General features: G+C 43.3%; 2 protein-coding genes across 2 annotated transcripts in view; both read right to left on the reverse strand.

Annotated features, from left to right (window-relative positions):
* LOC130281614 (transient receptor potential cation channel subfamily V member 6-like) overlaps nucleotides 1-18,371 on the reverse strand; it is a 75,139-nt gene that overhangs the window by 33,486 nt on the left and 23,282 nt on the right. The window lies entirely within an intron of this gene.
* On the reverse strand, nucleotides 14,395-15,336 carry LOC130282160 (olfactory receptor 5I1-like). The gene has a single exon (XM_056530123.1). The coding sequence runs from the start codon at nucleotides 15,331-15,333 to the stop codon at nucleotides 14,395-14,397; it is 939 nt and encodes a 312-aa protein (XP_056386098.1). The 5' UTR covers nucleotides 15,334-15,336.

The following is an 18,371-nucleotide window of genomic DNA, read 5'->3' on the forward strand; positions in this document are numbered from 1 at the left end:
TAGTGAAATTTCGCTCATCTGCGCATGTGCGCTGTGCTTGCAGAACTCCCATTGGCTCTCAGGCATAAGTAGGGTGGAATTTCCACGAATATTCGCATTGAGAATATTCGTATTGCGAATATTCTCATGCATAAACCTTTCGCCTCACAGTCTCATCCCTGGGTCTCTAATGATACAAGCATTGCATTTATCAGTCGAAGGAGATCCCTACAATGTGCTCAGTTTTTAAAACAGTTTGAAAAAAAGACGAATATTCGTAATAGAGAATTTTAATCGCAAAATTTGTAATATTCGTGAATTCGCAAATATGCGATCTTCGCAACGAATATTTGAATTGCGAATATTCATGAGCAACACTACTCTTTATTCACGGATCAATGAAAATACGCAGGACATTACTAGATCCTTAATCAAACTAGATCCTTGATCATGGAATAACATACATATAAAAGTGAAGAGTTTATATAATCTACAACAGTCACGTGCAAGTGACAACACACTAGTAAAAGACACATATAAAAACTGGAGACTGGATTAAGATATCAGAAACCTGGGTTAGAGTATCAAAAGTATCTAAAGATTGAGACATATATATATATATATATATATATATATATATATATATATATATCTCAAACAGGTTACAACAATGGGAAATTAGCAATAGGAGGATAATATAAATATATAAAATACATGTGGAACCCTATAATATGATAGAAAAGATACAAGGAAACCTTTAAATATCTATGTAGGGCAAATGTGGTTTATTTTATAAAAGCACCTATATTTAATATGTCAGTATCCAATCATGTCTCTGATTCATACCATTCGGTTCCCTTGTATCTAAATATCCAATAGGATTCTCTATTAAATAACTTGTGTTTTAAATCACCTCCTCTAATGTGGTTAGTCACCCTCTCAGTTGTGTTAACATTATGTCCACATTAAGAGTTACCGCAACTGAGATGGTAAATAACAGGGATTTCTGGGGACTGTTGGGCCACCGAAACGCATGGGTCGCAACATGAGAAATGCACAAATGCAGAATACATGCAGCCCTATGTATATTCTTAAATTGTTCTTCAACAGTGGTCTCAAACTGTGGCCTTCCAGATGATGCATAACTTCAACTCCCAGCATGCCCGGACAGCCATTGTTCTACATGGAAGAATAAGCAGGGGCACAACAACAAGGGGTGCAGGGTAGCAGCCGATGTCGTCCAGTACATAAACCCAGTGTAACTTGTAGCTTCTAGGCCCTGATGCTAAATCTTCAACAAGGCCCCATGTGCCAATTATAATACTGGTCTACTATGGGGCCCCGTTGCAACTGAGACACAGACCATGTCCTGAGAGACACAGACCATGTCCTGAGAGACACAGACCATGTGGTTTCTGTCCTGCACTGATGAGTCATTCTCCCTTTAGTGCTGAGAACTGGGAGGTGTTTGCAGAATCAGACAATCAAGCACTGAACCTCTCTCTGCTGCTCAGAGCAGGAGGGTGAGTGCTGGTAGAGCAGATCTGTAATCATTGCTGAGGCAATGGGAGGGAAGTATGGCAAATAATATCAAATGGCCAGAGAAGAATACAGGAGCCATGCATAACAGGCAAGATAGTTTTCAGGGAACATACTCAAATAGTGTGGTGACTTTTGAGCTGGATATGGTGTCACACTCAAAATCAAAGTGGAAAACCCCATTACAGGCTGATCCAACTTTGATGTAATGTCCTTAAAACAAGTCAAAATGAGGCTCAGTAGTGTGTGTGGTCTCCACGTGCCCATATGACCTCCCTACAACACCTGGGCATGATCCTGATGAGGTGGAGGATGGTCTCCTGAGGGATGTACTCCCAGACCTGACTAAAGCATCCGCCAACTCCTGGACAGTCTGTGGTACAACATGGCGTTGGTGGATGGAGCGAGACATGATGTCCCAGATGTGGTCAATCGGATTCAGGTCTGGGGGAACGGGCGGCCAGTCCATAGCATCAATGTCTTCCTCTTGCAGGAACTGCTGACACACTCCAGCCACATGAGGTCTAGCATTGCCTTGCATTAGGAGGAACCCAGGGCCAACCGCACCAGCATATGGTCTCACAAGGGGTCTGAGGATCTCATCTCGGTACCTAATGGCAGTCAGGCTACCTCTGGCAAGCACATGGAGGGCTGTGCAGCCCCCCTAAAGAAATGCCACCCCACACCATTACTGACCCACCGCCAAACCGGTGATGCTGGAGAATTTTGCAGGCAGCAGAACATTCTCCATGGCAACTCCAGACTCAGATCTGTCACATCTGTCACATGTGCTCAGTGTGAACCTGCTTATATCTGTGAAGAGCACCGTGGCGCCAGTGGCAAATTTGCCAATCTTGGTGTTCTCTGGCAAATGCCAAACGTCCTGCACGGTGTTGGGCTGTAAGCACAACTCCCACCTGTGGACGTCGGGCCCTCATACCACCTTCATGGAGTCTGTTTCTGACCGTTTGAGTGGACACATGCACATTTGTGGTCTGCTGGAGATCATTTTGCAGGGCTCTGGCAGTGCTCCTCCTGCTCCTCCTTGCACAAAGGCGGAGGTAGCGGTCCTGCTGCTGGGTTGTTGCCCTCCTACGGCCTTCTCCACGTCTCCTGATGTACTGGTCTGTCTCCTGGTAGCGCCTCCATGCTCTAGACACTACGCTGACAGACATAGCAAAACTTCTTGCCACAGCTCGCATTGATGTGCCATCCTGGATGAGCTGCACTACCTCAGCCACTTGTGTAGATTGTAGACTTCGTCTCATGCTACCACTAGAATGAAAGCACCGCCAGCATTCCAAAGTTACCAAAACATCAGCCAAGAATGATCTGTGGTCACCACCTGCAATTGTCAATCAGTGTTGCTTCCTGAGTGGACAGTGTGATTTCACAGAAGTGTGATTGACTTGGAGTTACATTGTGTTGTTTAAGTGTTCCCTTTATTTTTTTGAGCAGTGAGCAGTATATATATATATATAGATATATATATATATATATATATATATATATATATATCTATATATATATATATATATGTACATATATACATACTCACCTGGAGTACCCCTTTAAAGGGGTACTCCAGCCCTAATACATCTTTGCCCCTATCCAAAGTATAGGGGATAAGAGATATGATCCCCGCCTCTGGGGACCCCCGCTGTCTGTCATTCCGCACCCACCAGCAGCGCTGGAGGCTCCAAGTGTGGCGTGATGTCACACGGGGTTAGAGTTGTAACGTCACGATACTCCGGCTCCGTGGTCGTCACGCTTCACACTTGGAGCCTCCCGTGCTGTGGAGAGCTCACACAGGTGGGTGGGTGATGACAGATAGTGGGGGTCCCCAGCGGCGGGACCCCTCACAATCATACATCTTATCCCCTATCCTTTGGATAGGGGATAAGATGTATTAGGACCGGAGTACCCCTTTAACCCCTTAACGACGCAGGACGTATATTTACGTCCTGCGCCGGCTCCCGTGATATGAAGCGGGATCGCGCCGCAATCCCGCATCATATCGCGTCGGTCCCGGCGCTCATCAACGGCCGGGACCCGCGGCTAATACCACACATCGCCGTTCGTGGCGATGTGCAGTATTAACCCTTTGACCGCCGCTTCTAAAGTGAAAGTGAAAGTGACCCGGCTGCTCAGTCGGGCTGTTCGGGACCGCCGCGATTTCCCAAACAGCTTGCAGGACACCGGGAGGGCCCTTACCTGCCTCCTCGGTGTCCGATCGGCAGTCAAGCGCCGATAACACTGATCACAGGCGTGTTAATACACACCTGTGATCTGTGTAGAAGATCAGTGTGTGCAGTGTTATAGGTCCCTATGGGATAACAATGATCAGCATGAGAGATCAGTATGTGCAGTGTTATAGGTCCCTATGGGATAACAATGATCAGCATGAGAGATCAGTATGTGCAGTGTTATAGGTCCCTATGGGAACTATAACACTGCAAAAAAAAAGTTAAAAAAAAAGTGTTAATAAAGGTCATTTAACCTCTTCCCTAATAAAAGTTTGAATCACCCCCCTTTTCCCATAAAAAAAAACAGTGTCAAAAAATAAAATAAATAAACATATGTGGTATCGCCGCGTGCGTAAATGTCCGAACTATAAAAATATATCATTAATTAAACCGCACGGTCAATGGCGTACGCGCAAAAAAATTCCAAAGTCCAAATGAGCGCATTTTTGGTCACTTTTTAAACCATTAAAAAATGAATAAAAAGTGATCAAAAAGTCTGATCAAAACAATAATCATAGCGATAAAAACTTCAGAACACGGCGCAAAAAATGAGTCCTCCTACCGCCCTGTACGTGGAAAAATAAAAAAGTTATAGGGGTCAGAAGATGACATTTTTAAATGTATAAATTTTCCTGCATGTAGTTATGATTTTTTCCAGAAGTGCGAAAACATCAAACCTATATAAGTAGGGTATCATTTTAACCGTATGGACCTACAAAATAATGATAAGGTGTAATTTTTACTGAAATATGCACTGCGTAGAAACGGAAGCCCCCAAAAGTTACAAAATGGCGTTTTTTCTTCGATTTTGTCGCACAATTATTTTTTTTTCCGTTTCGCCGTGCATTTTTGGGTAAAATGACTAATGTCACTGCAAATTAGAATTTGTGACGCAAAAAATAAGCCATAATATGGATTTTTAGGTGGAAAATTGAAAGGGTTAAGATTTTTAAAAGGTAAGGAGGAAAAAACGAAAGTGCAAAAACAGAAAAACCCTGAGTCCTTAAGGGGTTAAAGAGGAAAATCTTTCATGTGATCAATAGGGAATCTGACCTCTGGGATCCCCACTGACCATAAGAAGGAAGGGGCCACAGCACTGCAGGCTCTTCACACTCTTTCCAAGTAGAGAGGTGCCAGTAGGGTGGCTCATTTTTCCACTTTTTTCTCTGATCCAATCTTTATATCTGGCAAAAGGGCATTTATAAGGGCAACTCACATGAAAATTTGGTCCAGATCGGACAATGGCCCTCATTTACTATTCACAACCCGACAACTTTTGTGGGGGTTTTTTGTCGCATTTTTTCTGCGACATGGCGCAGACATGTCGCAGATATCATGCGCCAGTGCGTGACAGTTCTTCCCGAGTCATCCGACTCGGGTAGGCTGGTACCCGAAAAAGGGGCGTGTCCCGACAAAGAAGGCCCTTTCTCACATATTTATCATTGTAAAGCACCCGAATTGTCTGGTTTTTCTTCTTTTTTTTCCCCACAGCTCTGACCTGTTGCAACTAGCCCTATCTAACCGTTTCACACATATTTATCATTGTGAAGCACCCGAATTGTCGTTTTTTGTTTTTTTTCTCCCCCCACAGCTCTGACCTGTTGCAAATAGCCCTATCTAACCTATGGAAAGCCTGATGTGTTGAATTTTTTGGTGTGATGTTTTTTTCTCATAAATGAGTGACTGCTTCTTTTTATGTGATTGTTTCTAATGTTTTTTTTTTTTTTTACTTAAAAAAATGCAACACAAATACGAGCATGCGACACCCCAAAAAAATTACTTGCGACATGCCTGCGACACAATAATAAATAAGCAAGGAAACTAAGGCGTCGGGTTCAAATACAACCAGAAACCCGACTTTCTAAGTAAATGAGGGCCAATATCTTCTTTCTCCAGTAAGAACTTCATGTGCCTTGTATTGTAAATAATATAAGTCACAAGATAACATCTCCCTCCTCCACTCATCAATCACCTGAGCTCGGAAAGGGCAGCAGGGTCTCCAACACACATCAAGTGCACATACAAGAAGGGAAGTCCAGCTCCTCGGTTTGGTTAAAAGGAATACTTTTTTACTTCATCCAACAAATGACAGACATCATAAGACACCTAACAGCAACATGTTTCAGGTCTGCAAGAACATTAAAGGAGTACTCCAGGGAATTATTAAAAAAAATTGTTCCAAGGCCACCACGCTTCCTGGATATTTTCCCTGTCAACCATCATTCTTCCTGATATGCATGGCTCCTTTGGCCTCTGTTGTCTTCTCTGGCTCCTTGATATTCTCTGCCAGCCTCCACTCTACTGCTCTAAGCAGCAGAGAGAGGTTCAGTGTCTAATTGGCTGAGGCTGCACACACCTCCCAGTTCTCAACATTAAAGGGGGAATCACTCATCATTGCAAGGTAGAAACCACATAGTCTGTCTCTCTCAAGAGGGTGGTAGCTGCTTTTAGAGATGGATTTGGACAGAGACAGAGTGGATGGCTGGATTATGTCATTCCCTCACTTCATGCATGTAAGTGACAACCAAAGAGCGGTTGTCTTAGTCATGTCTGACCTTTTGTACAACCATTATTCCTTATGCCATCGCATTCCAGTGGTACCTTATGTTTTACCTCTGCTGGCTTGTACCATTTTGTCATTCTTCTTTGTTTAACCCCTTAAGGACCAGACCAATTTTATTTTTGCATTTTTGTTTTTTCCTCCTCGCCTTCTAAAATTCATAACTCTTGTATATTTCCATCTACAAACCTATGAGGGTTTGTTTTTTGCAAGACCAATTTTACTTTGTAAGAACATTACTCATTTTACCCTAAAATATAAATGCACAATTTAGCTAATTTTGGAAGGTTCAGTTTTCATGCTGTACACTTTATGGTAAAAATGACATGTTTCCATTATTCTGTGGGTCAATGCGATTAAAATGATATCCATGGTTACATAATTTTCTATTATTGTACCATCTATTATTGTACCACTTATATCAAACTTTTTAGGAAAATTAGTATGTTTAACCCCTTATGGACCAAGCCCATTTTCACCTTAACCCCTTAAGGACACATGACGTTCTCATACGTCTCCATTTCCGAGTCCTTAAGGACACATGACGTATGAGAACGTCATGTGTTTTACCGGCCCCCCGCAACCATCTGGAGCGGAGCCGGTCCCCGATGCCTGCTGAAATCGTTCAGCAGGCATCGGGGCATATCGCCCAGGGGGGTCATTATGACAATTCAGTCCAGCGATCTGCGGCGGATTCCGGGTCAATCGGGTCTCCAGTGACCTGGTGACCCGGAATTATTGGCTGATCGGGGCCGTCAGAGACGGCCCCGAACAGCCAGAGCCAGCAGGGGTGAGGTGGCACTGGTGCCACCTCACGATCGCCCTGATTCGTCGGCCGGATTACCGGCCAACCAATCAGGGCGCCTGCTGCGGGTGTCACTCCCGCAACCCGCTCCGCCCCTCTTCTGGAGGACGTGAGCGGGTGCGGGACGTGCACCCCGGGTGCTGGGGACCCCGATCCCCGGCGCCCCTGTTGGGATCGGGGCCCCAGAAGCAGCGGCGGCGGCGGAGACGACGAGGGACTGACCTGTGCGGCTGGATCGTTGGAGGTGAGTGACAGCCTCCTGCTGTTGCTTAGCAACAGCTCCCAGCATGCAAAAAGGGCATGCTGGGAGCTGTAGTTATGCAACAGCAGGAGGCAGACCACCACAACTCCCAGCATGCCCTTATGGGCATGCTGGGACTTGTAGTTTTGCAACAGCTGGAGGCACATTCTTTCTATGGAAAAGTGTACCTTCAGCTGTTGTGTAACTACAACTCCCAGCTTGCACAATCAGCTAAAGTGCATGCTGGGAGTTGTAGTGGTGCATCTGGTGGTTGCATAACTACAACTCTCAGCATGCCCGTTGGCTGTCGGTGACTGCTGAGAGTTGTAGTTTTTCAACAGCTGAAGGCACACTGAGTTAAGTAGCAAACCAGTGTGTCTCCAGCTGTTGCATAACTACAATCCCCAGCATCCCCAGCCAAAGTAGTATGCCTCCAGCTGTTTCATAACTACAACACCCAGCATGCCCTTCCGCTGTCCGTACATGCTGGGAGTTGTAGCTTTTGCAACAGCTGAAGGCACACTGGTTGCAAAACACTGAGTTTGTTACCAAACTCGGTGTTTCACAACCAGTGTGCCTCCAGCTGTTGCAAAACTACAACTCCCAGCATGCACTGATAGACCGTACATGCTGGGAGTTGTAGTTTTGCAACAGCTGGATGTTCCCCCCCCCCAATGTGAATGTACAGGGTACACTCACATGGGCGGAGGTTTACAGTAAGTATCCGGCTGCAAGTTTAAGCTGCGGCAAATTTTCTGCCGCAGCTCAAACTGCCAGAGAGAAACTACTGTGAACCCGTGCGACTGTACCCTAAAAACACTACACTACACTAACACACAATAAAATAAAAGTAAAAAACACTACATATACACATACCCCTACACAACCCCCCTCCCCTTCCCAATAAAAATGAAAAACGTCTGGTACGCCACGGTTTCCAAAACGGAGCCTCCAGCTGTTGCAAAACAACTACTCCCAGTATTACCAGACAGCCACTGACTGTCCAGGCATGCTGGAAGTTTTACAACAGCTGGAGGCCCCCTGTTTGGGAATCACTGGTGTAGAATACCCCCATGTCCACCCCTATGCAAGTCCCTAATCTAGGCCTCAAATGCGCATGGCGCTCTCACTTTGGAGCCCTGTCATATTTCAAGGCAACAGTTTAGGGCCACATATGGGGTATTGCCGTACTCGGGAGAAATTGTGTTACAAATTATGGGGGGTATTTTCTGCTTTTACCCTTTTTAAAAATGTAAAATTTTTGGGAAAAGAAGCATTTTAGGTAAAAAAAATAAAAATTTTTTTACATATGCAAAAGTCGTGAAACACCTGTGGGGTATTAAGGTTCACTTAACCCCTTGTTACGTTCCCCGAGGGGTCTAGTTTCCAAAATAGTATGCCATGTGGTTTTTGTTTGCTGTTCTGGCACCATAGGGGCTTCCTAAATGCGGCATGCCCCCAGAGCAAAATGTTCTTCAAAAAAGCCAAATGTGACCCCTTCTCTTCTGAGACCTGTAGTGCGCCAGCAAAGCTCTTTTCACCCCCATATGGGGTGTTTTCTGAATCGGGAGAAATTGGTCTTAAAATTTTTGGGGGTATTTTCTGCTATTACCCTTTTTAAAAATGTAAAACTTTTGGGAAACCAAGCATTTTAGAGAAACATTTATTTTTTATTTTTTTACATATGCAAAAGTCGTGAATCACCTGTGGGGTATTAAGGTTTACTTTACCCCTTACTATGTTCCCCGAGGGGTCTAGTTTCCAAAATGGTATGCCATTCTTTTTTTTGCTGTTCTGGCACCATAGGGGCTTCCTAAAGGTGACATGCCCCCCAAAAACCATTTGTCGCTCCTTCCCTTCTGAGCCCTCTACTTCGCCCGCCGAACAATTAACATAGACATATGAGGTATGTCGAGAGAAATTGGGTTTCAAATACAAGTTAAAATTTTCTCTTTTTTACCCCTTGTAAAAATTTGCCCTCTGGTGTCTTCCAAAAGTAAAAACTCGTCAATTTTATGATGCAAACATAAAGTAGACATATTGTATATGTGAATAAAAAAAATGATTTGGAATATCCATTTTCCTTACAAGCAGAGAGCTTCAAAGTTAGAAAAATGCAAAATTTTCAAATTTTTCATCAAATTTTGGGATTTTTCACCAAGAAAGGAAGCAAGTTACCAAAAAATGTTACCACTATGTTAAAGTAGAATATGTCACGCAAAAACAATCTTGGAATCAGAATGATAAGTAAAAGCATTCCAGAGTTATTAATGTTTAAAGTGACAGTGGTCAGATGTGCAAAAAATGTCCTTAAGGTGAAAAAGGGCTCAGTCCTTAAGGGGTTAAAGGGGTACTCAGGTGGAAATTTTTTTAAATTTTTTTTTATTTTATCAACTGGTGCCGGAAAGTTTAACAAATTTGTATATTACTTCTATTAAAAAATCTTAATCCTTCTGACATCATGACCACAGTGCTCTCTGCAGACATCTCTGTCCATTTTAAGAACTGTCCAGAGTAGGGCCCCCCAGGCAAACATATGCTGCTCTGGACAGTTCCTAAAATGGACAGAGATGTCAGCAGAGAGCTTTGTTTTCCACCGGAGTACCCCTTTAACACCCCACAGGTGACGACTTTTTGTGAAAGTCGGATGTGTAAAAAAACCAATATGGAAATACCCCATGTGTGGACAACAGGTGCTCAGTTGGTGCACTACAATGCTCAGAAGAGAAGGAGCGCCATTGAGCTTTAGGAGAGAGAATTTGTTTGGAATGGAAGTCAGGGGCTATGTGAGTTTACCATTCCCCCCCGTGGTGCCAGAACAGTGGACCCCCCCACATGTGACCCCATTTTGGAAACTACACCCCTCACAGAATTTAATAAGGGGTGCAGTGTGTATTTACACCCCACTGGCATTTGACAGATCTTTGAAACAGTGGGCTGTGCAAATGAAAACTTACCTTTTTCATTTTCACAGACCACTGTTTCAAAAATCTGTCAGACATCTGTGGGGCGTAAATGCTCACAGAATCTCTTCTTACATTAAGTGAAGGGTGTAGTTTCCAAAATGGGGTCACATGTGGTGGGGGGGGGGGGGGTCCATTGTTCTGGCACTATGGGGGCTTTTAATTCCGGACAAATAGTCTTTCCAAAAGCCCAAAGTCGCTCCCTCTCTTCTGAGCATTGTAGTGCACCAGCAGAGCACTTTACATCCACATATGGGGTATGTTCTTATTCAGAAGAAATTGGGCTACAAATTTTGGGGGGCTTTTTCCCTATATTCTCTTGAGGAAATGAAATATTTCGGGTAACACCAGCATTTTAGTGAAAAAAAATTTTTTTTTTCATTTTCCCATCCAACTTTAACGAAAAATTGTCAAACACCTGTGGGGTGTTAAGGTTCACTATACCCCTTGTTAAATTCCGTGAGGGGTGTAGTTTCCAAAATGGGGTCACACATGGGTATTCATTTATTTATTTTTTGCGTTTATGTCAGAACCGCTGTAAAATCAGCCACCCCTGTGCAAATCACCAATTTAAGCCTCAAATGTACATAGTGCGCTCTCACTCCTGAGCCTTGTTGTATGCCCGCAGAGCATTTTACGACCACATATGGGGTGTTTCCATACTCAGGAGATATTGTGTTACAAATTTTTAGGGTCTTTTTTTCCTTTTACCTCTTGTAAAAATAAAAAGTATGGGGCAACACCAGCATGTTAGTATAATTTTTTTACACTAACAGGCTGGTGTAGACCCCAACTTTTCCTTTTCATAAGGGGTAAAAGGAGAAAAAGCCCCCCAAAATTTGTAGTGCAATTTCTCCTGAGTACGGAAATGCCCCATATGTGGTCCTAAACTGTTTCCTTGAAATACGACAGGGCTCGCATAGGAGTGGACCTAGGGGTATTCTACGCCAGTGATTCCCAAACAGGGTGCCTCCAGCTGTTGCTAATCTCCCAGCATGCCTGGACAGTCAGTGGCTTTCCGGAAATGCTGGGAGTTGTTGTTTTGCAACAGCTGGAGGCTCCATTTTGGAAACACTGCTGTACGATACGCTTTCATTTTTATTGGTGGGGGGGCAGTGCAAGGGGGTGTATATGTAGTGTTTTACCCTTTATGATGTGTTAGTGTAGTGTAGTGTTTTTAGGGTACATTCGCACCGGGGTTTACGTAAAGTTTATCGCTAGGAGTTTGCGCTGCAGTGGAAAATTTACCGAACCAGGAAACTCACTGTAAACCCGCCCGTGTGAATGTACCCTGAACATTCAATGGGGGGAGGGCAAACCTTCAGCTGTTGCAAAACTACAACTCCCAGCATGAACTGACAGACCGTGCATGCTGGGAGTTGTACTTTTGCAACAGCTGGAGGCACACTGGTTGGAAAACCTTCAGTTAGGTTCTGTTACCTAACTCAGTATTTTCCAACCAGTGTGCATCCAGCTGTTGCAAAAACACAACTTCCAGCATGTACTGATCGTGGAAGGACATGCTGGGAGATGTAGTCATACAACAGCTGGAGGTACGCAACTACAACTCCCAGCATGATGAGACAGCTGTTTGCTGTTTATGCATGCTGGGAGTTGTAGTTTTGCAAGATCTGAAGGGCCACAGTTTAGAGACCACTGCACAGTGATCTCCAAACTGTGGCCCTCCAGAAGTTGCAAAACTACAAATCCCAGCATGCCCAGACAGCAAATTGCTGTGTGGGCATGCTGGTAGTTGTAGTTTTGCAAGATCTAGAGGGCCACAGTTTAGAGACCACTGCACAGTGATCTCCAAACTGTGACCCTCCCGCTGTTTCAAAACTACAAATTCCAGCATGCCCAAACAGCAAACAGCTGTCTGGAGGGCTACAGTTTAGAGACCACTGTATAGTGGTCTCCAAACTGTAGCCCTCCAGAAGTTGCTAAGCAAGTACTCACTGGCTTCCATAGGATCGTCGGACCAGGGAGCCGCACCAGGGAGCTGAATCGCCATCCTCTGCCGCCTGCCGTCGATCGCCGATGGTCCCCGTCGGTTTCCCCCGTTCTGCCCGGACTACTGTGGGTGGGCAGAATGGGGGAACTGAACTTTAACCCCCCCCCCGCCCCCGATCTGCTATTGGTCGATCACTTCTTACCGACAAATAGCAGGGATAGGAGGAGTGGCACCCCTGCCACCTCACTCCTATCCCTTCAGGAAGATTGTGGTTGTCTCGGACAACCCTGATCCCCCTTATTTTCCGGGTCACCGGAGACCTGTATGACCCGGAAACGCTGCCGGTGTGAATTCATCCGCGATTTTCGGCGATCACTGACATGGGGAGATATCAGAACCCCCCTGGATATATGCACGGGGTGCCTGCCGGGACCGAAATTCCCATGATTGTACAGGTACGCCTTCGCTTCCTGGTACTTAAGGACCAAGGGCGTACCTGTACAACTGTGGGAATTTCGGTCCCTATCGCCCTTGGTCCCTAAGTAGTTAAAATTGCCCTATTTTGACCACCTATAACTTTCTCATTTCCATATATGGGACAATATGAGGGCTCATTTTTTTGTGTCATGATCTGTAGTTTTTATTGGTACCACTTTTGCTTATGTTTAACTTTTTGATCACTTTTAATTTTTTTTTATAAAATGTGACAAGAAAAGCATCAATTTTGGACTTTTTTTTTTTTTTTACGTTTACACCGTTCACTGTACGGGATATTTTACATTACATTTTGATAGTTCGGACATTTACACACGTGGTGATACCAAATATGTTTATTTATTTTTTACGCTTATTGGGGATAAAATAGGAAAAAAGGCCCATTTAATTTATTATTGGGGGAGTGGCTTTTTCACATATTTTTTTTACATTTTTAACAATTTTTTCCTACACTTTTATAGTCCCTATAGGGAACTATTTATAGCAAACATTAGATTGCATATACTGAACAGTGCTATGCAAAGGCATATCACTGATCAGTATTATTGGCGATCTTATTGGCGATCTTCTTCTCTGGTCTCCTCAATCTCAGACCAGAGGTGAAGACCCTGGGATGACAGCCGGAGCAGGTGAGGGGACCTCCGGCCGCCATGTTGGATGATCGGAGCGGCAGCGCCACGGGTGATCTGATCATTCACTTAAACCACTGCATTGCAGCAGATGCTGTGATCTGTATTGATCACTGCATCTGAAGGGTTAATGGCAGACATCAGCATGATCGCTGATGTCTGCCATTGTCTGGTGCTCGCTTCATGTACATGACGTCAATTTACGTCCTGGTGCGTTAAGTACGACCGCATCAGGAGGTACATTTACATCTGTTGTCGTTAAGGGGTTAAACTTGAAAATTGATAAAAATTGAAATATGAAAAAAATAAAAAAAATTCAGACAAGCTTTTCCCTACCTGATAACTCCATGCCAGGGTGGTATTTCACTAAGTAACCATACCCATGCCATGCAGGCGAGAGGACTGTGAAACAGAAATGTCCGCAAGAGTGTGTGGTCCAGAGGCATGTCTTTGCCAAATTATATCTACTCTCTTATCTGCCCAAATTTGACTATAATTTGTTACCATCTTTCCTGCTGCAGATGAAAGATTAGGTTGCACAAGCTCTTCATATGGTTGGTTGGTTGGGTAGGGGCTTGTGAGGAGCCTGAAATGCAGCCACTTCCATATGGTTGGCACTAAGTCCCTTGATACACTACATCATCACGTGCGTGAAAAGCTGCATAAGAACGATCATCCACACAATTTAAGACACACAAAAGATGAAGCTCATAGTGGAGTCAGAAGATATTGTCCAATCAAAACCATCTTTTGCTTCGTGTAAGGATTGGATCAGAGAATAAAGTGGAAAAACAAGCCACCCTAGGGACCAGCCACAAGGGATACTGCAGTGTAGGGCCACAGCATTTTGATGCCTTCATTGTCAGGATCAGAGTAGTGGTCTCAGAGGTCAGACCCCCCAGCAGTCATAATTGTAATGAAGGTAAATCCAGGTAATATGTCAATACTTTATGAGATACGAATACCCCTTTAACAGTATGATGAAGCTAATCAATACATTTGTTTTGAACTATTTTTTTTACCAGTCCCTTTAAAGCTTCTTTAACCTCCGTATTCCTCAGACTATAAATCAATGGGTTTAACATTGGTATAAGTATGCTATAGAAGACTGACACTACTTTGTCCTGCTGTAGAGCATAGCTGTTGGATGGACGGAAATACATAAATAGCACCGTGCCATAAAAGATGGTGACAGCAGTCATATGAGAGGTACAGGTGCTTAATGCCTTATATCTGCCCTGAGCAGATCGAATTCTCACTATGGCCAGGACTACATTAGTATAGGACACAATGATAATGATCAGACATGTCATAGTTACCAAACCACCCAAAATGAACATCACAGCGATATTGACAGATATATCAGAGCAAGACAGCTTGAAAAGTGGCAACAAGTCACAGAAGTAATGGCTGATGACGTTCGATTTACAGAAATTCACGTGAAACACAAAACTAGTGTGCACCAACGCAGTCAGGAAGCCTCCCAGATAAGCAGAAGTCACCAACTGAAGACACACAATGCTACTCATGATAACACCATATAACAGAGGTCTGCAGACAGCTACATAGCGGTCATAGGCCATAACACCCAGAAGGAGGCATTCAATGGTTGCAAACGAAACAAATATGTACATCTGCAGCGAACAGCCGATGTATGAGATGGTCCTGGACTCAGATAACAAGTCTTGTAGCATCTTAGGAGTGACAGATGAGGAGTATGTAAGGTCTACAAATGAAAGGTTGCTTAAGAATAAGTACATAGGCTTCTGGAGATGCTTGTTCATCTTAATCAAACCAATGATCCCAACATTGCCCAGTACAGTAATGATATAAACAAAAAGGAAAAGGATGAATAGAGGAATGTAAAGTTCATGTCTGTCTGTGAGGCCCATGAAACGGAATTCCTTTACCAAACTTGTGTTCATCTTCAGTAACAGTGTATTATCTATAGAAAATAGAAGAAAACATGCTAAACAGAAGACTAGCCACCACCACAGGATATAGACTATGTCATCAGCCAACACCACAGAAGATGGACTATAAAATGAGCCATCACCACTGGAAAAGGACTATAGGATGTGCCACCACCAAAGGAGATTGACCAAGGATGAGCTGCCAACAAAAAGGATGGTCTATAGGATGAGACACCACTACAGGAGAAGAACTATAGAATGAGCCACCACCACCACAGGAGTAGTGTTGCTCGCGAATATTCACAATACGAATTTTATTTGCGAATATCGCATATTCGTGAATTCGCGAATATTCGCGAATATAGCGGTATATATTCGTAATTACGAATATTCGTTTTTTTTTTTTTTTTGTTTTGTTTTTCCACAGTACACATCACAGTGATCATCCCTCTCTGCTTCCAGCTTGTGTGGTGTAAAGAAGGCTCTAATACTACTGTGTGAGACTGGTGTGCGAATATTTGCATATGCGAAAATTTTGCATATGCAAATGTTCACGTATACTAATTTTTGAATATGCTAATTATCGCATATGTTATTTTCGCATACGCGAATTTTCGCATATGTAAAAATAAAATGAGAATATTACGAATATGCGAATATTCGCGAATATATGACGAATATTCATCCATATATTCGCGAATATTCGCGAATTCGAAAATGGCCTATGCCGCTCAACACTACACAGGAGATGGCCTATAGGACAAGACATCACCACAGGAGAAGAACTATAGGATGAACCACCACCACCACCACAGGAGATGGACTATAAAACAAGATATCTTCACAGTAGATGAGCCACCACCACAGGAGATGGACTATACGATGAGTCCCCACCATAGGAGATAGACTGTCACCAACGACCACCACAGGAGATGGACTATACGATGAGTTTCCACCATAGGAGATAGACTGTCACCAACGACCACCACAGGAGATGGACTTGGAGAAGGACTATAGAATGAGCCACCACCACAGGAGATTTACTATAGGACAAGACACCACAACAGACTATGGACTATAGGATGAGACACTAGAAAAGGGTTATAAAATGAGCTACAACCACAGAAGATTAACTAAAAGTTGAGTCACAGCCACAAGAGAAGGGTTATAGAATGAGCTTTAGCCACAAAAAAAGGGTTATAGAATGAGCCATCTCCACAGGAGGTAGACTATGAGACAAGTCACGACCATCACAGAGGATGGACTATAGGATGAGAAAGACTAGTATGAGCCAATATCACAGGAGATGGACTTTAGATGAAGTTAGCACAATATAAAATGGATTATAGCATGAGACACCCGTGGCTCCTCTTTCTGGTTTATGATATTTCTGTTTAACCTCATGTAGTTTATGTATGGGTATCCTATGCGTCATATGATTTCTATCCTAAGCCTATCCTAAGTTAGTCACCCTTTTAAACAAGTTAAGGGTGAAAATGCAACTTGTATGTAAGATTTCACATGGCTCTGTATGCATAGAAAGTGTTCATTGACTTCTGTGTTGAAAACTAGCATCACGTGGTGGAGCAGGGTTGACCACAGAAGATGGACTATAAAATGAGCCATCACCACTGGAAAAGGACTATAGGATGTGCTACCACCAAAGGAGATTGACCAAGGATGAGCTGCCAACAAAAAGGATGGTCTATAGGATGAGACACCACTACAGGAGAAGAACTATAGAATGAGCCACCACCACCACAGGAGATGGCCTATAGGACAAGACATCACCACAGGAGAAGAACTATAGTATGAACCACCACCACCAACACAGGAGATGGACTATAAAACAAGATATCTTCACAGGAGATGAGCCACCACCACAGGAGATGGACTATACGATGAGTTCCCACCATAGGAGATAGACTGTCACCAACGACCACCACAGGAGATGGACTATACGATGAGTTTCCACCATAGGAGATAGACTGTCACCAACGACCACCACAGGAGATGGACTTGGAGAAGGACTATAGGATGAGCCACCACCACAGGAGATTTACTATAGGACAAGACACCACAACAGACTATGGACTATAGGATGAGACACTAGAAAAGGGTTATAAAATGAGCTACAACCACAGAAGATTAACTAAAAGTTGAGTCACAGCCACAAGAGAAGGGTCATAGAATGAGCTTTAGCCACAAAAGAAGGGTTATAGAATGAGCCATCTCCACAGGAGGTAGACTATGAGACAAGTCATGACCATCACAGAGGATTGACTATAGGATGAGAAAGACTAGTATGAGCCAATATCACAGGAGATGGACTTTAGATGAAGTTAGCACCATATAAAATGGATTATAGCATGAGACACTCGGGTTGACTTCTGGCATACAAAATACCTACATCTAAACATACGAAAGTATAGAAATCCTCCTTAGGAGACAATTATCGTCATATTACAGCTCCATGCAGCAGAACCTTTAGGGAACACTAATACACTACGATGTGTGAGATTTTATTCTGGAAAGATAAAATGGAACTGAGTTTTTTTTTATATGCAGCTCTTGAAAATTTAGTTTCTCTAGTTTTACTATTTAGAATTATGTGTTTGAGTTAAATGAACAGTTTGGTTCAATAAACTACTAACAACATAAAAAAAAATATTGTCATTTAGAGGATCTTGTAATAGTACAATAATACAATGAAATTAGATTAATAAAATATATATATGAAACAGTATGACCGTATAGAATGTCAATATTAGTCCATATACAGTGATCCCTCAGCTTACAATGGCCTCAACATACAATAGTTTCAACATACAATGGTCTTTTCTGGACCATTGTAACTTGAAACCAGACTCAACATACAATGTACGGACAGTCCAGATCTGGGAAACGTGTCACAACTGGAGGAACTGACCAATCAGAATGGGCATTTTACTGGTAAATCACCTCTATTACTGAAGTGCCTGCACTGACTGGATGTCTGGTAGCGCCCCCTACAGTACAGGGAAGAACTACAAGTTCTGTACTACTCCTTG

Source organism: Hyla sarda, chromosome 7, assembly GCF_029499605.1.
Source record: "Hyla sarda isolate aHylSar1 chromosome 7, aHylSar1.hap1, whole genome shotgun sequence".
Classification (NCBI taxonomy): Eukaryota; Metazoa; Chordata; class Amphibia; order Anura; family Hylidae; genus Hyla; species Hyla sarda.